At 57.5% G+C, this 23,404-nt stretch overlaps 1 protein-coding gene across 1 annotated transcript in view; it reads left to right on the top strand.

Moving 5' to 3' along the window:
- CELSR1 (cadherin EGF LAG seven-pass G-type receptor 1) overlaps nt 1–23,404 on the top strand; it is a 135,207-nt gene that overhangs the window by 60,180 nt on the left and 51,623 nt on the right. The window contains 3 exon segments of the mRNA XM_032492465.1: nt 7,593–7,815; nt 13,147–13,262; nt 13,655–13,743. Of these exon segments, the coding sequence (XP_032348356.1) occupies nt 7,593–7,815; nt 13,147–13,262; nt 13,655–13,743 (428 nt within the window).

Raw genomic sequence — 23,404 nt, 5'->3', positions numbered from 1 at the left:
CTCCAGGTCCTGTGCTCTCAGCACAGCTGCCCTGTGGACAAGCCCTGTGTAAGCCTTGGAGGCTGCGGGGCTTTTCTGGGGGACTTACCCCCAACCAAGGGTCTGTGGCTCCGGCCCTGCGGGCTGGGGCCCCTGGGCAGGCAGTGTCCCCTCACTCCCACCCCCAGCCTGGGTGGGACAGGCATGCAGTGGTGGGGGCATGGGTGAGGCCGTGGGGCTGACGGGGCCTCGGCTCCTGGGAGCTCCTGTTTTACAGTTAAGAATGACTTTTCGGGGCATGGGGGCCTTTCCTGGTTTCCCACGTGGGGCTCTGCGTTTGCAGCCAGTGACCAGGAGGCTGGGCCCCGGGAGCCTCGTCCGCAGGGGTTGTGGTGCTTCATGCATTATGGAGCGAGGCTATTGGCTTGCTCGGGTGAACCTGATCTTCGGTGTAGGGACGAGACCGGCAGTCGTGATGGGGGGTGCACAGTAGGACAGGGGTGGGGATTGTCTCCGGGTTTAGGATGACTCAGAGCAAGCATCTGACTCCAAGCAGGATGCTTGGACGTAAGGAGAAGCCCAAATGTATTTTGAATGCAAACCCCTCAAAAGGGAAAGATCAAAGTCAATCTTGATGGTGAGCACATCTGAGAACATTTATTTCATTAAAATGGTCTTTCTTGTAAGAACTGTATACAAAATTAAAACTATACAAAGGAGTGAAATAATGCCACTTGCAGCAACATGGATGGACCTAGAGGTGGCCATACTACGTGTAAATCAGACACGGAAAGACAAATATCCTACGATACCACTTACATGTGGAATCTAAAAAAAGGACACAGAGGAACTTATTTACAAAACAGAAACAGAATCACAGGCATAGAAAACAAACATACGGTTACCAGGGGGGAAGGGGGTGGGGAGGGGTAAATTAGGAATTTAGGATTTGCGGAAACTACCTTATGTAAAATAGATAAAGAACGAAGTCCTACTGTGTGGCACTGAACAGCACATGCATGTGTGTAACTGGACCACGATGCCGTACGCGGAAATGAACACAACATCGTAAATCGACTGTACTGCAGTTTAAAAAGTTAGATGTAGGGCTCACTAAATTTGATCCAAATTATTTATGTAAGTAAAGTGATTTTAAGAATTAAAATCCATCATCTCACATCTCTACGCCGAGTTCAGTGACGCCAAGTTGGCCGTGATGCGGTCTGTCCACCACGGAAGTGGCCCAGCGCCACGTACTGGGGCTCTCCCACGATGCTTGGCTGTCATGGCCTGTCAGCACGCTGGGTGTAGAAGGTACAGTTGAGGAAAACGTAAGTGGATTACTGTGCAGTTTAAACAAATTCGCTAGAGTGTTGGCCGTGAAAAGCATCCTGCGAAGGTGCCGCAGGGGCCTGAACGAAGGTCCCGGAACCTGGAGATGAGAACATTTCCAGGGCGACGCAAGTCACCCGAAACCTGCATGCTCCGAGTTCTCACTGCCTTTTATTTTATTTTTTTTAAAAAGGTGTGTTTAACTGTAGAATTAATTCTTCATTCATTGCATCAACATATTTCCAGCACTGTTTGAATCAAACATACGAATTATGTAGGTTTTATGATTTTGCACCAGCATTAATCATTGGCTTGGAATTGGGGAAATCCTGGCATTTTATGACTTCATCTCACAAGCATTTGTCGAGTACCTGCTGCATGCCGGGCCTGCGTCAGACACCCTCTGTGTGCTGGATATTCTTAGACTCGGCCCCCAGGCAGACCCCGCCCCAGAGCCTGGGGAGACCGATGTGCAGGAACGGGGGTGTCACCCTGGAGTTGGGACGAGCGTTCTCTCAAGAGGGGAGATTCTGGGCCCATCGGAGTTTGTCACGGGCACCCTGGACCTGGTCAGGTGGGAGGGTAAAGCCTCCTGAGGGGGTGGGGAGGTGCCCGAGATGGGATCACACCCAGGCACAGGGAAGCCACCTGCAGAGGCCAGGAGAGAGGACGCCAGGCCTAGAGAAAGATGGTCACCACTGGGTCATTGTTGTTAGCGGTGATTTGCATGAGTCTGTACCTACCGGGTAGGTGGCCTGGTGAATCCCCCAGCCATCCTGCAACCAGGGAGACCATGTGGCCGGTGTGTGAGGTGTGGTGCACACGAGCTGGCACGTGGCTGAGGGCCAGGTCCTGCGGCAGATGGGGTCTTCACATAGCAGCGGGGTTGGTCCTAAGCCGCACGTGGCCAGGTCAGCATTCTGGAAAGCTCTCCCGGGTGTTTTGTGGAGAACAAGAAGATTTGCAAGTGAGCAGCTGATGTGGCTTCAGGAGCCCAAGAGGAGAAGGTGGCTGTGGTTGTGCCGATTTAGGGGGTGGTGTAGACTGGGGTGCAGATGGCGGTGGAGGCTAGTGACTTGGACTCTGGCAGGTGGCATTGATGGGGACGAGGGAGAAGGGGAGGGGTGGCTCCTGGGCTCTTGGCCCGCCTCCCTGGACAGCTGTGGGACCCTCCCCCACGGGAGGGTCCCAGAGAGCAGGCTTGGCGAGGGAGGGACAGGTTTGAGGCCTGGGATTTTGGAGGAGATAACCAGGGGGGATGTGTTTGGACCGTTGGGTGTGGGGCCCAGGGAAGCAGGCCTGAGGCATGGCTGTAGAGGTGGGGAGCTGGCCCAGGCCTGACCCTGGAGCCCTACCCCTCACTGGTCAGGCAGAAAAGGCCGGGGAAGAGTGTCCCCCGAAGGCAGAGAAACCAGACCTGGTGAGTCACTAGGAAGCCGGGGGAGTTGGCCCCGCAGGGTCAGAGCTGCTTCATCCTGGGGCACTGTGTTTGCAGAGGCCAAAATTTACAATGTTAACATTTTAGGACAAACATGTCTGTGGATGACTGAGACATTGTGCTGTACACCAGAAAACTGACATAACATTGTAAACTGATTATACTTCAATTAAAAACAATTTTTAGGACAAATACAGAGGGCCTCTCCTGTGTTTGAGTAGTGTCCCCTCCAAATTCCTGTCCAGAACCTCAGAATGTCCAGAACCTTTGGAAATAGGGTCTTTCCAGATGTAATTAGTTAAGGCTCTCGAGATGAGATCAGATTTAGGTCTGACTTAGGTCCACCCCAAATCCAGCGGTTGGTGTCCTTGTAAGAGAAAGGAGAGGGAGACAGACCCAGGGAGGAGGCTCGCCTGACGACAGAGGCAGGGACAACAGCCGCAGCCCAGGCAGGGCGCCCCAGGAGCTGGAAGAGGCAGGAGGGCCCTCGCTGGAGCCTGCAGGGTGCACGGCCCTGCGACCCCTTGATTCTGGACCTCGGGCCTCCAGGGCTGTGAGAGTACCCTCTCGGTCGTTTGAAGCCACCAGGTTTGTCGTACCCGTCGCAGCAGCCCCAGGACACAAGTCCAACTACTTGCTGGAAATGGAAAAAAAAAAAAAAAACGTTCACAGTTAAGGCCAACACCGATTTCATGGAGGTAGCTGTGTTTGCAGCTGACCTCAAACTGCATGATGGTTTGAGCAGAGGGACAGAAGGGCCCGGGCACCGTCAGGCCCTTTCCACTGGGTAGCGGTGTGTTAAGGCAGCTGGCTGACCTGCAGCGTGGCTCTGGCAGCTCAGTCCCCCTCTGCCGCCCTCCTGCGCACGGGGGCGGCCTGAGGAACCAGGCTTCCCTGCGGCCACTGGGACCCGCCTTTGGGCAGAAGTATTGTCGGCAAAGCCAAATTCAGACCTCCGGGAACTGAAAGCAGCGCTCTCTCTCGGGGTGCGGGGCCTTCCTCTGTCTGGGCCGAGGTAGCAGGTGGCCCTCTAGAGGACGTCGTGGAGCCCTTAGGTCGAGGTGGAGGGGGTCCAGATGTCCAGACAACGGGAAGGCAGAGCTCGGGAGTGGCTGTGGCCACGGCGGGGGCCCCGGCTTCGCTTTCGGCCCGGTGGACGTTGACCACCTGGCCGACCCAGATCGGCAGGGTTCTGGAACCCTGGGGGTGGAGCGCTGCGGGAAGGGCCGGGCCAGACCTCCCTCTGTTTGCCGTCACGGTTTGGGGAGCACGGCCCGCCCTGTCCTCTCACGGTGGCTTTATTGTTTCAGAATGCGCTCTGCTTGGCCCCCGACCTGCCAAGTTGGGACTTGGAAAGCAAACACTCCCAGATGTCACATGTGTTTTCCAAGTAGAGATGAGAGAATTTGAAGTGTATGAAGAACAAATACACCTGAAGCTAAGCGTTTTAAAATCAGCACACAGAATTTAAGAAGGCTGCAGGCTGCCCACCTGGAGAAGGGCCAGGAGCACAGCTTAGCGTGAGAGTGTGTGAGGGGGTGAGCATGGGTGAGCGTGTATGTTTGAGGGTGTGTGTGTGAACACACAGAAGGGGGTGAGTGTATCAGCAGTGTGACTGGATGTGTGGGGGCACAGATGTGTGTCCATGCGTGTGTGTGAGGTTATGTGTGCCTGCCTGTGTGTTAGTGCGCACCGCCTGCCTGGCGGGGTGGCGGAGCTCAGCGTCCTGTGGCCGGCGGGGCACCCTGGGAACCCAGGAGCGGGCCCAGGAGATGGGACGGTTTCCATCGATGGTGGAGCGGAGAGGAGGGTCCGCGGAGGTCCGCGGGCAGCTGTCCTTTCCCCACTTCTGAGCAGGGTGTGAGGCCTCTGCTCACAGGTCTGCAGGGGCAGCCCGCCCGGGGAGAGCAGGTGGCCGGCCTGGCTGGGCCTTCTGGCCTCTGCCTCTGGGTCCTGCCTGGTGGGGGCGTGGAGCACAGAGAGCCCACCCGAGCCTGCCTGGCCCTGGGGGTGGGCTCGCGCTGGGTCATGGGCCTGGTGCCCCGCATGGGGATGAATTTCAACAGGAGGTCAGCGACTGCATGTCTCCCCCCACCTCCCCTGGGCTTGAGGGACGCAGACCAGGTCCCCTTTGCTCAGCAGGCTGTGCGCTCTCGGGTGCCACAGCCTGGGAGGAAGCAGAGGGGACTCAGATTTTTCAGGAGCCTTGCTTGTTTCTGATGATTGTTATGCTAATTATGGATCAGTTTCACTTGTACCTTAAAAACAAGCTCATTGGAAGCGTTCCCTTGGATGAGTGAAAGGGTTTTCTTACACCCATCAACTGTTTCACTCTCTGAAACCCACGGGGTCTGAGGCCCGGAGATCTGCCTTCTCAAGGAGCCACGCCTGGGCGGGGTCCTAGCGCAGGGGCACGCGGGGCTGCCCAGAGGAGGGGCTGGGCTCCGGTGCGGTGGCAGCAGGGTCTCGGCTGCCCCAGGCCTCAGCCCTGGAGATGCCGCGCAGAGAGGGCTGCGCTGGCCGAAGGGCCCGGTCTCTGCATCTCCATACTGACCCGTCGCCGGCCGTGGGCTGCCCCAGCAAGGGTGTGTAGCTTTGGGTGTGGGATTTCTGGGGGGGGTGTGAATGCAGAGCGTCAGCTGTGAGCCGTCGTCACCCAGCACCCCAGAGCCTGGGTCCTGGGGGGTCGTGCTCCACAGCTCCCACTGACAGCAGCATCCAAGTTTTCTTTTTAAAAACTGATGTTAAATTTTTATATCACTGTTCAGTTTGCTCAAATTCCCAATTGTCTCATACATGCAGGCTGTGGCTCTGAATCATGTCCCCCAGATTCATAGGCGACAGCCCTAACCCCCAGTGGATCTGTGTCTGGAGATGGGGCCCAGAGGGAAGTAATTCAGACAAACGATGAGTGTGGGCCCTGCTCCAAGAGGATTAGTGTCCTCGTGAGAAGAGACAGCGGAGATCTCTGTCTCTCTGTGCATATACTCCGAGGAAGCGCTGTGGGGGGCCGCGGTGAGGCGGCCGCCCGCAAGCCGAGGAGAGCCCTCCGCCGGCCCGGCTGTGCTGGCACCTGGCCTGAACTCCGCGGGACACACTTCTGTTGTTTCAACCCCCAGCTCGTGGTACTTTGTTATGGCAGCTTGAGCAGACCAAGGCAGCAGTGACGTATCCACATGGGTCCATGTTGAAAAGGCACCAAAGGGCATCCGGTGAAGCCCATCTGGGGATCCCAGTGACTTCTGGGTTTGGGGACGACGCTGCCATTTGAAGGCACACCTCGCCGTGCACCGAGGGTCCTGGTGCTAGATGTCTCCGGAGCTCTGAGTTTCCTATCTCTTCATACCAACCTTTTAATAACCCGAGAGCACTAGCCTCGCAACGGAGAAATTGTTAAGTACGACCCTATGCAGACATAACATTTTTATGTGACTGCAAATGCATAAATAAGTCAAAAGTTAAACTGGAGCCAGGAGGGCGTTATCCCAGAAATGGCAGAGAACAGTTAATTCCTTAATTTACGGGGAGCGTGTATAACACACAGAGGACAAGACCAACCATCTGATAGAAAAAGTGATCAGGCCGTTCAGAGAGAGGAAGCGGCCAGTTGCCAATAAAACTCAAACAGGTGTCGGGCCTCATCAGAAATGAACGCAAATAAAACACCTTTGAGATTCATTTGTCAGGAGTGCGCATAATTGTACTGATCACGCTTCCTGTCAGCGAGGACGGGCGAAGTCTCTTCATCCTTCTGGGGAGGGCGGTTTGGAAACAGCTATCAAAATGCAAAGCTGTGTGTGCCTTGGATTCATTGCTGGTAGGAATTTTCTCGAGAGAGGTATTCTTAAAGCCCGCCAAGGATGTATACCAGAAACTTATCTGCAGTAAAGCGAGCTGCAAGCAGCGGACACGTCCATCAGTGAGGGAACAGGAAGCCCCTGGGGTCCTCTCAAGGAGTACTGTGCAGCCGTGGGAAGAGGAGGAAGAGCTCCCAGGGCTGACAGGGAGGGTCTCCGAGGTGCAGCACTGAGCCGACGTGCCGGACTGGCACGGGCAGGGCATCCAGTTCTCTTGGTTTTTTTCTGCAAGAAACAGCTGAAGACATTTTTAATGCCACACTGTTTGTGGGGTGATTTTTTTTTAGGATGTGAATGTAATACCTTTATTTTTAAAAGCATTCATTTGAAAATCAGTAACAGTGGGGTCTGAGGACTTTCTGGTTGTTAGAGGCTCCTGTCGGTCTGTGGGCCTGTGAGGGCTCAGAGATGTCCACCCCGTGGCAGGGGCACAGAAGGCCCTGGGCCTGAGCAGGGCTGGCCCCAGCCCGAGGCGCCCAGCGCCGCGCTGGCGTGGATGTGGGCGTGGGGAGGGGCACGGGGCCCTCTCATCCTCAGTATTTCTAGGTAATTCTTTCGAAAGAGAGCCGGGCTCAGCCAGTGGGTGTTCAGAACAGAGTTGGATGCTGAGAAGTGTTCACTGATGCACCGTCCTCTGCCCCTTGAGTAGGGGGACTGCTGGGCAGGCCCAGGACAGGGACAGGGTTGGAGTGACTCAGTCACCTGATGCGTTAGGCTGAGGACCCCCTGGGGGCGCTTACTGGGACCCCGCTGCCCGGCCAGCCTCAGATGCCCACCAGGCACTGGGTGCCCTTGTTCTGGCGGGAACAGCACGCGTCTGGTTGCAGCCGACTCCGGCGTGGTTCCCAGAGACCCCACGTGCTCCCGGGTTTGGGTTGAGCTGCTGGTTCTGCGGTGGTGTTGGTGGCCTCGGCGTGGGTGTGCCCCTCCCCCGCTACCCCATCCCGGGGCCGCTGTGTGAACCCCGCCCCGCTCTCGTCCCCCAGGCGAGCACTGTGAGGTGAACGTGCGCTCCGGCCGCTGCGCCCACGGCGTGTGCAAGAACGGGGGCACCTGCGTGAACCTGCTCATTGGCGGCTTCCACTGCGTGTGCCCCCCCGGCGAGTTCGAGAGGCCGTACTGCGAGGTGACCACCAGGAGCTTCCCGCCACAGTCCTTCGTCACCTTCCGCGGCCTGAGACAACGCTTTCACTTCACCGTCGCCCTCGCGTGAGTGGTCCCCACACACCCCGTCCCTCCAGGTAACAGCAAAGCCCGTCCGCTGGGCCGTCCGGGAGCTGAGTAGCCCTGGCCAGAGCCGGCTGCAGGACCGGCTACTTAATTTTAGGGCCCCATGCTAATTGAGGATGGGGCCCTCGTTCAAAAGTTAAGAATTTCCAGTTGGCAATAGCAGAGCATTAAGCCAGACATGGGGCTCTGTTTGCCCACGTGGGGCGCACGCCCATAAAGCCACTGGGCTGTTCTGGTCCTGCTTACCTGCCAGCGTGGAGGGCAAGGGACCAGCAGGCCTGGGAATCAGCCTCAGTGTAGCCTTCTGCCGTACCACCTGTTAGCTGGGTACCACGGGCGGCTGTCGGAGCCCTTTAGCCTGGGTCCTTCGTCCATCGCCTGAGGATGCAGGCGGACTGTGCCTCAGCCATTCTTCTATTTTTGCATCTTTTTCTCCAGGAGAATCTAGATTTAATTCAACTTTTAAAAACTTATCATTTCCATTGTAAAGATTTCTATCAAGTTTAACTTCGGAGAATAGGGTGTTTTTATGTTTGATCATTGTGTAGGGGGCCCATTAGGGGAGCACAGTCTCCGGTGGGAAGGCTGCGTTCTGCATCCCCCAGAACCCAGAGGCTCCCTCAGGAGGCCCTTGGAGAACAGGGCTCCTCAGGGCCGGGTGGAGCAGGCCCCTCCCCTGGGAGGCCCGCCCCTGAGCAGGTGAGGGGTGCAGTCCAGTCGACAGGCCCCGTGCGGTGCTGGCGTGAGCATGCCCGGGCAGCCCCCTGCCCTCTCTCCCGCTCATCTCAGTCAGGTCCTGGTCCCTCCACCTCCGGTCTCCCGTGTCTGGCTACTTCTCTTCTTCCCGGGCCACTGTCCTCTCCCCTGGGTGACACCTGGTACTGACAGCAGTGGTGCCATCTGCTCTCAGCCTGAGTCAGGTGGTTCCCTGTCAACCATCCTGCCAGGCCTGCCGGCCATCTGGGGTGAAACCCAAACTTCTTAATAGGGCACATGGGGACTCCCTGTGTCCTGACCCCTGGTGACCCCCGGTTCTGGCACCTTGCGCCCTGTGATTTGGCCACCCTCACCTCTTGATTCTCTGGACCTGCCCCGCCTCTCGAAGGCCATTTCCTTGCTCCCTGCTGCCGGTCTGCCTGACTCCTGCTCCTGCTTCCTTGGGGAAGCCCCGCTGACCCAGGCTGGGCGATGCCGGCCTTCCAGCTCCGGCTGGATGGTCTGGTCACAGCCTGCGTGTCTGCTGCCTGCAGCCTCTGACAGCCCTGCTTGCAGGATCAGGCTGCCGTCCACCTCGACTGCCCCGAAAGGGTCCTGATGAGGGCACTCGGGTAGCATGGGCATTTTGTGCATCGTGGCTCGGATCTCACCCGAGCCCTGTCCCCCACGCTAGCGCGTGGGTTGGGGTGGGAACGCATGCCAGATTTCCTGGTCCTCGGTTTTGTCCTGGCTGTCAGGTCATTTGATTGTGATAAAGTCTCCAAAGCAGATGCGTGTCCTTTTGAACCTTTCAGTGACTGCATGGGGTCCGTGGCCGGGGTTTCCGGGCTTCGGGCCCCAGGGCTTCTGAGCGCGTGCTGAGGCCCAGCTCTGTCCGTCCCTGTCCACCTGCTGGTCTGAAGCTCCTCGGGGGCTTTTCATCCTGTGTCCCAACACCCAGGCTCCCAGAGGTCAGCGAGCTGGTTGTTCCTTACAGACAAGACATGAGTGCCCACTGCTCCCTGCCTGTGGCCCCGTGACGTCGGCCAGCGGCCTCCTGTGCTCCCAGAGGAGGGTTCTTTGGCCTGGTGGGGGGTGGGAGGGGTTAAGTTGCAGAGGGCGGCCATCCCGGGCATTGCGAGCGGCATGGAGTGTCAGCTGCCCCGCCCACCTGGCCCTGCTCCAGCCGCCCGGTAAACTCTTGGGCTCAGACATCTGCACTGGCCTGCAGATAATGTCCTCTCAGAGGACGCTCTGTTTAGGGAGACTGGTCCCCTGTGAAACACCTTCTGGGCTCTGCCCAGCTCATCACAGACCTCAGCGTGTGCCACACTGCAGCAACATTCGGGCTTTGTGCTGGGCCTTGCTCACCTGTCAGGCTTGTTTCCTTCTCACAAGGACCCTGGGAGCTGGGTACCACTGTCATCCCCTTCCTGCAAGTGAGGAGCCTATGGCAGAAGGGCTGAGAAGCCTGCCCAAGGCGGCAAGGCTGGTCAGTGGGACCCACAGGGTTTGCCAGTAGCCCGTGCTCTTAATGTCACCTCCTCCCCCCGCCCCTATAAGCCTCCTGGCCCAGGGCTTGCTTGTCCTGATCTGCAGGCATTTCCCAGGTTCTGTCCTCTTCCTGAATTTCCCTTGGAGACCAGCTTTGATAAAGTAGCAAGGGGGGCTGTGATCCCTGGAGCCCGTGTGTGTGCTGGGGGCCCTGCTCCTGGCTCTGAAATACAGTTTGTAGTGTTGTGTCAATTTCTGGTGTACAGCGTAGTGTTTCAGTCATACACAGACATACATCTGTTCGTTTTCATGTTTTTCATTATAGGTTACTACAAGCTATTGAATGTAGTTCCCTGTGCTGTGCAGTAGAAGCTTGTTGCTTATTTTGTGTACAGTTAGTATCTGCAATCTGCTCCTGATCTTCGAGCAGTTGCCCCCTTTCCCGGGAACTAGCAAGACAGGAGGTGAGGGACGTGGCTCCAGTCGGCCCCCTGGACCCAGCTGCAAGGCGGCAGTGTTACGATTCCAAAACCAGTTTTGAGGTTTGGGCCACTTGGAGCCCCACCGTTCTGAAGTTATTGTCCACATTTTGGTACCCGGTTTCCAGCTCCACCGTGTTCTGTAAAACAGCTAACGAGGGACCCTCTCCAGGCCAGTCGTGGGGGCTCACTGGGGGTTGGCACTTGCTGTCACCCTCCCGTTCACAAGCAAGCCCCTGCCTGCTTGGAATGTTAGGTCCCCGCCCTGCGCCCACAGGCCCTGTGCTCAGAAAGCCACCGCATGGGCACAGCCTCCAAACTGAGGGCTCCTCTGTGGGACCTTGGCCACTCTGTCCCACATGGCTTCTGTGGGTGCCTGCCCCCCAAGTCAAAGGCGCCCTGCATCTTCAGGCAAGCACGTCGCTGGCATGTGGTTTTGGTGTCTAGGTGGCCATGGCCCCCTGGGCGTGGTCGGCACCCTCTGTCACGTGCGGCACAGTGAGTGGCCTGCAGGAGGCTGACCTCAAAGGTGACCAGAAGTCCTGGTGCCACAGGCGGGCAGGCCCACTGACACGGGGCCGGCAGACGTGCCGGAAACCAACACAGGGTGTCTGTCGGCTCCAGACTCAGGAAAAAAACGAAAGAGTAGTCTTGTCTAAGTAAATGTCCACACAACGTGGTGTCTGTGTCCTCACTTCTGGTATTTCAGACTGGTCACATTTGACAGCAGTTTGTGGGCGACTTCCGGTTCGCCTGACGACGGCTGAAACGTCAGGGCCGGCGCCAAACCGGGAGGGTTTTGCTCCAACAGCCAAGTCTTAAAAAGCCCCCCTAGAACTTGGGCAGAAGAGCAGTCACACGCTGGGGCTGTGGTGGCTTTGGAGCAGGGCCCAGGAGGAGCGGGCCCCCGCCTCCTGAGGGGCGCCCCGTGGGAAAGGGGGGCTGGGGCACCGGCCCGGGGCTTTTGTTTCAGGCGGTTTCTTTCCAAGCTGCTTCTCTTCTTTCTGGTTTCTGTTTGCCAAGGGTCCGGGCTCCTGGCCCCCGCGCTCCCGCAGCCTCTCCTCCCACGCCTCCCCGCCCCCGTCCTTTGTTCGCTCCTTCCCGGGCCCCCTTGCCAGGCCTCGGTTTCTATTTCTGGCCTTTCCTCTTTTCCCTTGCGAGGTTCGGGCCCTCCCCGTGGCCCTGGGTCCCTTCTTTAGCTCTCGGTCCCCAGCAGTGGGGGTTTCTGCCGGAGGACCATTCAGCCCTGACCCCCTGGACCAGCTCCCACCTCGGTCCAAAGGGAAACTCACAAGAGCGAGACCCACCAAAGGGAAGCAGGTGTGCCCCAGAGTCTCGGGAAGCAAGTGTGTATCCCAGCCTTACCTCTGCTTCCTCCTTCCACCTGCTCATTCCACACCCAGAGCATCCACTCTGCCAGTGCAGGTGTGTTCTCTGCCACCTTCTAAACAGGGGGTGTCGAGTCTGGACGGGAACTGTCAGTTTTAAGTAACTAACTCAGGGAGAAGGCTGAGGTCAGGCGCCCGAGGCTCTTTCTGACAGGCTCCTGCTGCACGAAAACGGATAAACCAACCTGGAATCAAAGGAAAGAATTTCCCCCACTTAGTCTCCGACGAGGGAGACATCCAACTCACTCAGGAAACGGTCCCCAGTTCACTCGGGAGGTTTGCCCGGTTCTCTGTAACCTGGGCGTCGAGGAGGCGTCGAGGCGACTTGGTGTGTCCGGGACCCTTGGGTCTGATGGACCCCGGGGGTGGGAGAAGGGTTTCTGAGGCTGTTTACCTCTTGTCCGCAGGAAGTGGTCTGAATGGTTAAAGCTTGACGAGTCTGCTCGTTTTCACGCATCCGGCGGTGCGTGCGTGCGTGCGGGCGTCCATCCGCTGACTCGGCGCTTGTCTGGACCAGATCTTGTTTTGGTCTCCAGAATGCAGTGATGAATGAGAATGCTAGTCCCTCCCCTTGCAGGATCGCGCGTTCTTGTAAACAAATAAACAAGCGTGTACTTTCAGAAATGAAATGAGGGGTTGATGGGGTGGGGGCACCATTTAGATAAAATGAGCTGGGGAAAGCACAGTTGGTGTGGCGTACAGGAGAGCTGCAGAGCCAGGGAAGATTGTTCCCCACGTGGGGAAACAACAGGTGCAAAGGCCCGGGGGCAGGGAAGAGTGTAGCACTGGGGAGCAAAAGGACTCAGTGTGGCCGGAGTGTGGTGGTGGAGATAAGGGACTTGGCCCTGAGGGGTCATCAGCACCCACATCCCTGTGTCCTGGGGCACATCCGCAGAAGGGGCACTGCATGTGTTTTTGGTCCAAACATTTCCTGATGGTATAGTGGCCGTGTCATCTGTCTAGAACATTGTACAGATGGAACCTTTTCACCTTATACAGGTCGTGGTCACCAAATTCCCCCCTAGAACCTGGTTTGTTCCTTCCAGAGAAGACCATCGTTGATCAGATTTTATGGGCTGTCAACCCCTCATATGAAAAGAGCCCTGGGGACCAGAGTCTTCGCTGAGTGTGGCCCCTGCCCTCGCCCACCCCGGCCAGGCTAACTGCTCTGGGCGGCCTCTGGTTTCTGCTGCCTGCAGACCTTCCACCCTGGGGTCATCCGCTGTGTGATGTGCTTCTGCTTGGCCCCGCAGGTTTGCCACCCAGGAGAGGAACGCCCTGCTGCTCTACAATGGCCGCTTCAATGAGAAGCACGACTTTATCGCCTTGGAGATCGTGGACGAGCAGGTGCAGCTCACCTTCTCGGCAGGTAAAGCCTCCTGCACCGGAAAGAGTGGCCCTCAGAGCACGTCACGGGCACCTTGTCGGTTAAAACCACCCCACCCCGTGCGGCGCCTTCGAGCCTGCTCACCCGCTGATCCCTGGATCCATGTCTGGGAATCATCCTGTGGGAGAGATCCCGAATGCACAGAGATGTTCACTGCGGCGTTGTTTACAATGCTGGAAACACAGCTCAGATTTCCAAAAATTGAGGGATCGTTGAAGTATGCTGCTGCCTCTGTAGATGACCAACATTTGCAAAGCCATGAAAAATGTTTCTGGGTTGTTGGCAAGAACGTTTGTCCAGACTGTCAGAAGGACTTCTAGCCTTAGGGGTCCGCTCACCTGTCTTTTCTCTCTGGACCTCCCCCTGCCCCACAGGTGAGACCACGACGACGGTGTCCCCGCAGGTTCCTGGGGGCGTGAGCGACGGGCGGTGGCACTCCGTGCAGGTGCAGTATTACAACAAGGTAGGGCGGGCGCCACCCCACCTCCTCCAGCCTAGGGGGGCGGTGGGGGGAGCCTGGCAGCTTTTCTGTCTTAAGACATTTATACTCTGAAATTTAAATAAATACGCTGGTTGAAAAAGGTATTTAGGAAACGAGCATTTGTTGAGGGTCTGTAAATAAGCCCGAGGCCTGCGATGGGGCTGGCGCTCCCCCAGGGAGCGCTGGGCGGGGAGACAGGGACCCCGGAGACCACCCTACGCTGAGAAGGAGGCAGAAAGGGTTTATTCATTACAGCTGCCTCGGCCAAGTCATTACTGGAGGCTAAAATTCCAGGCCATTCAAACCCAATTCCAAAGCCAAACTCCTCTCCTTCGCTCTCACCTGGATGAAACCCGAGAGTCAGGAGGCTCTCCAAGGAAATGCTGGGACGGCCTGGGGGTTTTAGGGGTGTCCTTTTATTTTGCTGTTTATTGGCTTGTAAGGAAACTCCTTGGTGGTTTTTGCATCAAAATGCCCCGTTTCCCACTGCTGTGGTTTTAGCAAACCACTCACCTTCCTGGGAAGCTCCCGGGTGCCTCCCCCTTGCTGAACTTGGCCACAGACCCCACCCCCGCCCCCACCCCCCCGAGGCCACAGGGCCCAGTCTGGGCTTGGCTGGCAGGTAAGGGGTCCTCCCTCAGTGAGAAATGCGCCCACGGAGGAAGAGTGCTTTGTGTCTTTCACGTCTGCTGCCTTTCAGGGTGTTGACACAGCAGTGGGTAGCGAGGGCCTCCTGCCCTTGGGCCTGAGGTCTCTGTCATCCAGGCCCCTCCCCTCCCTCTCCTTCCCCTGGTCTGTCACCACCCAGCCCTCTGCCTCCTTTACGTCTGGCCTGCCCTGGACGGCTCATTTCCCAGTCACCCTAAATAGGCCACAAGCAGCGATCACCCTGCATGATGACCATGGTTTTTGTCCCCAGCCTGTGGGTGAGAGCTTCCCCCCCATCGTCTAGGACAGAAGCCAGGCAGGTTCTGAGTCGGGGGTGGAACTCTGCGCCATATTTGTGATGAGGGCGAAGGAAGGTTCTGGTGGGGTCAGGGTGCAGATCTGAAGCGACATGGGGCCCGGCGCTCTTCTCGGGACTTGGAGGACCAAGCAGAGGATGTTCACGGGTGCCTGGGATGGGGCCTGGGTGGCGCAGCCCCCCGGCAGCCCTGCCGCCCTTGCTCCTGTTGCCCTCCTGGGGCGTGATCTCAGCAGCACTTGGCTGCTTGATGCGGGGGGTGCAGTGGGGGCTGGAGGGAGACAGTGCGCCTCCAGGGACACGCTTGCAACTTCCCGGCTGTCCTGTCGCAAACCCCAGAGTCTTCTGCTGACACGATGCTCCTGTGGCTGTTTGGGACGATTATTAGCCAGTGAGAGGTGCGCCCACCACCTGCTGGCCACCTGGGAGCAGCCTCGCGTGGCTGCTGTGTGAGGCTGCAGTGTGGTCGCACCCTCAGAGCCTCCCCTCCCGCTGACTTCTGGGGCCTCGAGGGCGGATGGGCACGGCATGCGGTTTTCCTCCCAGCGTCTTAGCCCACAGGACATGTTTTCCCCCGTAGATACCCGTGGGCCTCTCCCACCTGACTCAGCTGCTCTGGAGAACAGAGGTGCCCCTGGGCCTCCCCCAAGTGAGTTCTTCTGCCCCCTACAACCTGCATTCTAGGTCAGATCATTTCTGCCCCTTCTCTCCCCTGGGGACGGTCTCCCCTGAAAGCGTTCTCTCACGACGGAGCAGGCGAGGGACAGCAGCTGTCTCCTGGGCACAGGAGGGAAGGCTGGGACCCAGCGTCCTGCAGGGTCAGGAGCCCCCAGGCCAGATCCGCGCTCTGTGCACCTCTGTGTCCCCATGGCCCCGGGCACCGTCCCTCTAAGCTCAGGGTCTGTTGTATCTGAGATCAATCAAGGCCTCGAACCTGCTCCAGCCAGCGGGCAGGACAGCGCGCAGGCCCCGGATTTCTCTGTTCACATTGCTGGGCGGCTTTCCTGAGTCTGAGCAGGGCCGACGAGGACGCAAGCTGTCAGCAGAGCTGGCCCCTCTTGGTCCAAGGATGGGGACAGGGGTCAGTGGTTTTCTGGCTCAGACACATTCGGGCTTTTGTTGGGACATTGCACACGCTCTTGAGTAGGAAGAAGGAAAAGTGAGGGTCAGCATGGACGCTCTTGCCCGCCTGCTGCTCTGGGGCAGGGACGCTGTGCCCTGAAGTCTGGCCTTCGCACACCTCTGAGCTCTCAGCCTCAGGTCCCCTCCTGGGGTCGGTGGGCCCCGGTGGTAAGTGCTTCCTGGGGGCTGAGTGCCTGGCAGGATGCAAGCCAGTCGGGATGGGCCGGGGGCGCCCATGCTCCGTGTCAGGGAATCAAAGGCCGTGCCCGGGTGCGTTTTCCTTCCTGCTCGAGTGGGAGACGCATCTCCCAGGGCCGGCTGAAGACGCTTGGCTTCGGGGCTGAATCAGCCTTGGCTGCCCCGCCAGGGCACCTGCGCATAGCGTGTTTCAGAGTCACCCGCCGATGGCTGAAGCAACAGTGTGTCACGGAACAGTCACAGCTCGGCCGGCCCTGCCCAGGTCCTGGGGCAGCCTCCTTGACCACCGCTCTGCACACTGGGAGTCTCTCAAGGCCCTGCCTGCTCACAGAGACCCTCCAGGGAGCACTGAGGAGTGAGCCCGCCACTGCAGGGCCCTGGGACGGCCCTGGGGGAAGGAGGGGCCCACGGGAGAGGACGAGCACCCCTGCCCCCCACCGCTCCGCTCCAGGCAGCACCTGAGCCAGACCCTCCGCGCGGGATTAGGCCTTCCTCTCCTGCCAGCTCAGCTGCTTCCTCTCTTGCCCGAGGCTGTCTGATGGAGGAAACCAAGCAGTTTGCACAGCTCTCCTGAGGCCTCCGTGTGTGTCACACAATGGGAAGGGCTCACGGGGATTATGGACATCTGTCTCCTGGGAGCTTTGTGTCCCTGGCCCCCTTGTCCAGACACAGAGTTGTTCTCCCTGCGCCGGGGGCTGGGCAGGGCTCAGCCGATAGGTAGCGAGCACGTTTGGAGGGGCGGGAGGGCCGCGGGGCCCAAGTCAGGATGCAGCGGGAGGCTGGTGGGGAGGGCGGCTCTGCCGGCAGTCTGCGAGGGGCCAGTCACTCGGCAGGCGTCTGTTTTGTCATCCGTGTCGTGGCTGGTCCTTAAGTGGGTCCTGCGTGCGAGACGTCTGGGGCCCCTTGGACCCTCCCCAAGTCTGCCAGGGCCCGGAACCCTGTGTGGGCTGTTTCACCAGTCAAGCACCCTCTCCCCACCAGGAGACAGGTGGAAACCTCACCGGGATGGTCCCGGGGGGCTTATCACCAAAGAGAGGAAGGGCTTGGGACGTCCATGCTGGTCAGTGTAGGACCAGGGGCTGCAGAGGAGCTATGACAGCACTCGGGCCCAGGGGAACCAGGGGAGAGGGCAGAATGGAACTCAGACAGAAGGGGTCTTGGACAGAAGCCACCTGTGCAGACAAGTGACCATCTGCAGAGCCCTCCCGCTGCTTCTCACCCTCCCTCCGCTCTCCTCTTGGGCTCCCACGGGCCCCAGCCAGCCAGAGACCAGAGGACAGCACCTCTTGGGAGGGTCCCTGTGGGTCGACCCTGCAGGCAGAGAGGCAGGCAAAGTCAGGTCCCTGTTTCTTCCTGCTTGGTGACATTTTAAGTGGGACGGTCTGGTGGCTTCACTTACCTTCAGGGAAGCTGGGGCGCCTGCCGGAGCTGGGCATTGGCCTGGGGAGGTATGTTAAAGGTGGACCCTTTGCATGGACACCTTGCACTGTGTGAAGCACGGATGGGACACGGAGCCCCTCCGCCTGCGCCCACCTGTGGACTTTCGGGGCAGATTTAGAGGGTTTGTGGTCATCAGTTCGTCGCGGTTCGTCGCAGGTGTGCTTTTTCCCCCCAAGACTGTTGTGCAAGACAGTCTTGCACATTTCCACCCCCAACTTGCGAAAGAGTGACTGCTCCTGACAGACGGGTCTGTGTAGATCATTCCGAAATGAGTTCTTCCCGCTGGGAACTCGGGCTGGTCTTGGTGGAAGTAGACGGAACGAAAGAAGAAAGATAAGAGCAGAATCCAGTGACACTGAAAACAGGAAACAGAGAGACTCAATAAAACAAAGAGCTCTGGAAAGATCAATTAACACTGGCAGACTTCTAGCAAGACTGACCGAAAAACAAAACCAAAACCCCCCAAATCAAAAAACCAGAGAAGACGCAGACTACCGGTATGAGGAATAAATTCTCAAGTCCTCAGAAAACACAAGCTGCCACCACTCAACCAGTACAAAATAAACAACTTGAATAACTGTGTTACTGTTAAGAAAAATTGAATTTGTATTTTAAAAACTCCCCAAGGTGAAATCTCCAGGCGCAGATGGTTTTACTGGAGAATCCTACCAAATGTTTAAAGAATTACAGCAACTCTATACCGACTCTTTTGGGAACAGAAGAGGCAGGAACACTTCCCAGTTGACTTTATGGAGTTGTATTGCCCTAATGCCAAAACCAGATGAAGACAGCACCCAGAAAGAAGGCTCTAGGCCAGCATCCCTCATGAATGTAGATACAGCTCATGTCCACACGACCCCTGTTCACAAAGGTTCCCAGCAGCTTTCCCCCTAATGTTCCCAAGCTGGAAACCTCCCAGAAGCCCCCTGCGGGCGATGGCGCAGCAGACTGGACACACCCTCCCCACGGAACTCGGAAGACTATTCAGTAACGAGAAGACATGAACTACTGACGTCTGTACGAAATAAAGCCAGCCTCACGAGCTTGTGTCGTGTGCGGGTCCTCTTGTGTAAGGTTGTACGGGGACAGGACTGGAGAACAGATGAGTGGTCCCCTGGGATTGGGGGTGTGTGTGGCTGTGAGCGGGCAGCAGGTGCCTGCCGTCCAAGGGGTGATGGAACATTCCGTACCCTGACTGTATCAGGTCCACATCTGGGCTGTCGTGTTATGCCACCACTCTGCAGGATGTTTGCTACTGGTGGGAACTGGGTAAAGGACACACCGGATCTGTTATTTTTCACAATTGCCTGTGCATCTAAAATTAACTCAAAAAACTTAATTAAAAGAACTTCAGAAGAAGGGGAGGGTAGAGCTCAGTGGTGGAGCGCGTGCCTCGCATGGGTTCAGTCCTCGGTACCTCTATTTAAACAAAATAAGTAAATTAAAAAAAAAAGAACTTTGGAAGATACACAGATATGTGCTGGCATGCGCAATTTTCTTTTTCTGAAGGACACCCTCCTCCCCTGAAAACAAATCCGTCAACAGCGTGTATCAGATACCTTTGCTGGGTCGTGATCCATCCAAAGTGCGGTGTCTTAAAACCTCAGAGAGTTATCATTCCTTGTGAGTGGGTGACAGGAGGCATCACTACAGCTCTTTTTACAGACAGTCTGCTGCACGGTGGGTACCTTCGGGAATAAGGCTGACGAGAAAGGAGGTAGCTTTTTTGTTCATTTTATACCTTTGTGCAATGTTTTAGGTGTCTCACCTTTTTTTTTACTTGAAGTAGAGTTGACTTACAGTGTTGTCTTAAGTTTCTGGCATGCAGCTAGTGATTCAGTTATCCATACATACGTATATTCCTTTTCATTATAGGCTAGTACAGGATATTGAATGTAGTCCCTGTGCTGCACAGTAGGACCTTGTTGTTTATCTGTTTTATATATAGTAGTTAGTATCTGCTCATCCCAAACTCCCAGTTTATCCCTCCCCACCTCCTTTCCCTCCTGGTGACCATAAGTTTGTTTTCTCTGTGAGTCCATTTCTGTTTTGTAAATAAGTTCATTTGTGTCCTTTTTTCCAGATTCCATATATGAGTGATACACGGTATTTTTCTTCCTCTCTCTGACTTACTTCACTTAGAATGATGATCTCCAGGTCCATCCATGTTGCTGCAAATGGCATTGTTTTTCTTTTTTATCACTGAGTAGTATTCCATTGTATACACACCACAACTTCTTTATCCAGTCATCTGTCGATGGACACTTAGGTTGCTTCCGTGTCTTGGCTGTTGCATATAGTGCTGCTGTGAACACTGGGGTGCAGGTGTCTTTTCAAGTTAGAGTTTCCGCTGGGTTTTGTTAAAAGAATACAGCAGGGGTCATCTGGGTGATGGGATTATAAACCATTTTTGTTTTGATTTTTAAAGATGTACAAGATAAGGAAGCGAAGCTTTTTTAAAGCATTGGTCAGCGTTTGCCAAGAACACTGAACTTTCTGGTGGAGACAGCCAGGCAGGCTCGATGCCGCCCCCTGTCCACTCTGGGGTCTCAGCCTTGCTTCTCCTGCTGACCGGAGCGGCAGAGTGGACACCTGTTGGAGACGAGTCCCTGGGTCCCCGCGCCGCACTCATTTCCTACCGGGTGGGCTCACCACTCAGGTCTCCAGTCTGGGGTGCGAGGCATTTGGTTTCTCTCCAGCTGAGGTTCCTGCTCATTCAGCCAGTTTCTCGGGACGGGAATGGCCTCTGCTGGGTCTGACCCCGTGGGCAGTCGGTCCACATCCAACATCATAGTCGACAGCGTTCAGTTTAGCCGTCCGTCTGAGAGTGAGCGTCCGCCTCCCTTGGAACCGAGCCAGGCTGAGGAGGGCCTGCTGAGTGTCCTCTGTGGAGCCGGGCAGGGGTCCCCCAAAGGTGGGTCACTGCCTGCTGGCAGCCCAGGGAGCTGGGACAACCGCCTGCTTCCTTTGCACACACGGCCTCATCAGACGGCAGAGTCACCTGCTGTGGAAACAATCCGTCCCCGGGACGCAGCCCCACCCTATGTCCTGTGTGCCGTGCCTGTCATGGAAAGTCGCCTGCGGGCCCAGGCGCCACTGGCTTCACGGCAACTCCCTGTCTGGTGGCAGAAGAGGGTCGAGGCGCGTGGGAGGCCTGGCGGTCTAAAGGGAGAAGCTGAGCGTCTGGGGGTCTCTCTGCCGCTGTCCAGACTCTGGGGACAGAAAGGAGCCTTTTGGGGTCCCAGTAGGAGCAGCTGGGGCTTTGCAGGAGTGTGTGTGCACGTGTGTCCGCACGACGAGGGAGTGCTTGACTGTGTAAGTGTGCGTGTTCCTTGAAAGTCTTTGTCCATCTGTCTGAGGAGGCTTTCTGAAAAGATGACCTGTGACCCGCGAACCCTCGACGCCCAGAGTGACTTTGCCACTGCCCAAAGCATTCTGTCCTCTCTGTCCTGGGACTGTGTGGGCTGAGCCCAGAGAGTCCGTCTCTGCGGCCCAGGAGCCCCTCCGAGGCGCCGGACCCCGTGCCACGCAGAGGACCCAAAGGGACGGCTGCTCAGGGTGCCCGCCCCGTCTCTGGTCCAGCCAGGAGCAGCCGTAGGTCAGACTCGTAGCCCCCACGTGCACAGGAGCAGGGGCTTCTCATGGGATGCCGGGGGGGGGGGGTCCCCCAGCTTGTGTTGAGCGGCTTCTTGTCCACAGAGCCCCCAAGAGAAGGAATGTGTTACCCCAGCTTTCCAAGAGGGTGCTCTTTAAACGTTAAGACCCCCAGTTTTGAGCCGTTCATTTGTCGTTGGAGAAGAAACCTCCTGCAGGCAAATCTGCACGAAGCCCCCAGTTCCCAGTGAACCTGGGGGGGCTTCCCGGTCCGGGGGGCTGCGGACGGGGGCCTGGCCCCGATGGCCGGGCCCTGTGGGGACAGCAGCTGGGAGGCTCCCGGCTCCCTCACGCGGACCCAGGAGCCTTTGTCTGGTGAGGGCTGGGCCCAGTGAGGGGCTGGCGCCGTGGCCCACAGGTCTTTTTCAGAACAAAAGTCAGCCCCGCGGAGGCCACCGGGGCCGCCGGGAGATGCTTATTTGCACACAGCGCCAAGCGCACAAGCGCCCTCCATCCACCTCCTCCTCGCAGCCCGAGGGGCTGCCATTTCTGAGCAGGAAATCACGCAGCTCCTCTGACCTGTGGCCAGAGCTGTCAGGAGCTGGACTGACCGTCTTGCCTGAGAAGCAGAAGGCTTGGCTATGATTTTTTTTTAAGGTGACCAGCTGGTTCTGACTCTTGTTAAAAGTCTTTTCTTTTTAATGCTCCCAAAATAAAGACCTCTGGGAGGTCCGGGAGGGCCGCGGCCTGCCTGGAGGGCAGGAGGGGCTGCACACCTGCGTGTTACAGGCAGGGAGGCTGAGACTCAGAGCATCTCCACTAGAACCTCCTGTTACCTGCCTACAGGTGTGCGCGCCCCTCCCAGGCCCGAGCCGGGCCTCCGGGAGGCCGCCCCCTTGTCTGGTGTCCGTGTTCCTGCAAAGTCCCGTCGGGGGCTCCTCGGGAATTGGTTTGCATCTTGGAAGCACGTGTGTCTGGATGTTTCCTCCTCTTGACACGATCTGCCGGTTTGCTTCCGAGAAACACCGGTCCTGCTTCTGAGGGGGTCTCGTCGCCTCTGTGCCAGGACAGGCGGGGTCCTGCCCGCCCACATTTCTGGGTGTGGCTGTCACCTGGGGGGCTGCTTTCAGCAAGCCCACCCGTCGGGTCTGGGCCTCCTAGTACATGTTCAATGCTACATTTTGACTCTTTGTGGCATTCCTGAAGTCCAGCCATCTGTGAATTCTTTGATAGCAAGACAGTTAATCATTTCTGACACAGGGTGGGAATCCATTTCTTTCCCAGGACTTGCCCCTCCTGGTGTCCGGTTTCCAGGCGCCCCCCTCCGCGCCCCCTCCCGCGTCCAGCATTTGAAATCGAACTCCCATCAGCCTTCCCGACGAGGAATTGTCCGCAGCGGGTTAAAGGCTGCAGAAACGTGAGCGCTTCGTAAGAACCGAAGGCCTTTGTGCTCTCAGACACCCCCCTACCGCACCTCGGGCTGCTCGGAGCCTCTAAATGGAAACACCAGGGTGGGGCCTGTGCGGGGAGAAGACAGAAGCCAAAGGGAAACAGAAAGGGACGGACCCCGAGTGATGACTTGATGGACTCCCCAGGAACTCACATCTGCACAGATTCGCAAACTTGTTGCTTCCCGTCCCCCCGAAGCACACGCGGGCCTTTGGGACTTTTCTCAGGTGGCGGCTGTCCTCGCTGGCCCCGATTCCACCTGCCCCATAGCGGCCTGTGCACACTTAGGGTTGCAGACGGCACCACCGGCAGGCCCTGCCAGCTGGTTTGTGTCTTCAGTTCACGTATCTCGTGCCGGCTTTCTCGGCCCCTGGGTGTCTGGGCCTGGCTACTACAGGGCAGGGCTCGGGGTCAGTGGGGACAGGGGTCCTCGGCCAGGACGGCTGCCCCACCAGACACAGCCGAGCCCCAGGAGGGATGGTGCAGGGACTCCGACCTTCGCCCTGCCTGTGCCTGGCACCCCACTTATCCAAGAATTGACCGATACCGTCCACTGCCGTGTGGCCCCTGTATTCCCAGGCTGCCTTTTTCTTTCGTGCAAATGTGTGGCAATGTCATCTCAGAAACATGAAGGAGCAGTTTTGTCTCGGTCTTTATGCTTCGTTCCGCACCCCCGGGGCCAGCACAGCCAGAGCTCTTCCTCAGGGCGCTGGATAAAGCGCCAGCATCAATTTCCCTCTGGCGCATATGAGAGGTGGACCTGCGGACGGAGCCAGGCCCTGCCTCCGCCTCCTGATTCTCCAGGTTCCCTTCCGTCCTGGCCTTCCAGCCATGATTGTCTTTCCTGGATGAAAACTGATGAGCTGAGCCCAAATC

The sequence above is a fragment of the Camelus ferus genome, chromosome 12 (genome assembly GCF_009834535.1).
Source record: "Camelus ferus isolate YT-003-E chromosome 12, BCGSAC_Cfer_1.0, whole genome shotgun sequence".
In the NCBI taxonomy this organism is placed as follows: Eukaryota; Metazoa; Chordata; class Mammalia; order Artiodactyla; family Camelidae; genus Camelus; species Camelus ferus.
This window is presented reverse-complemented; position numbering and strand designations above follow the sequence as displayed.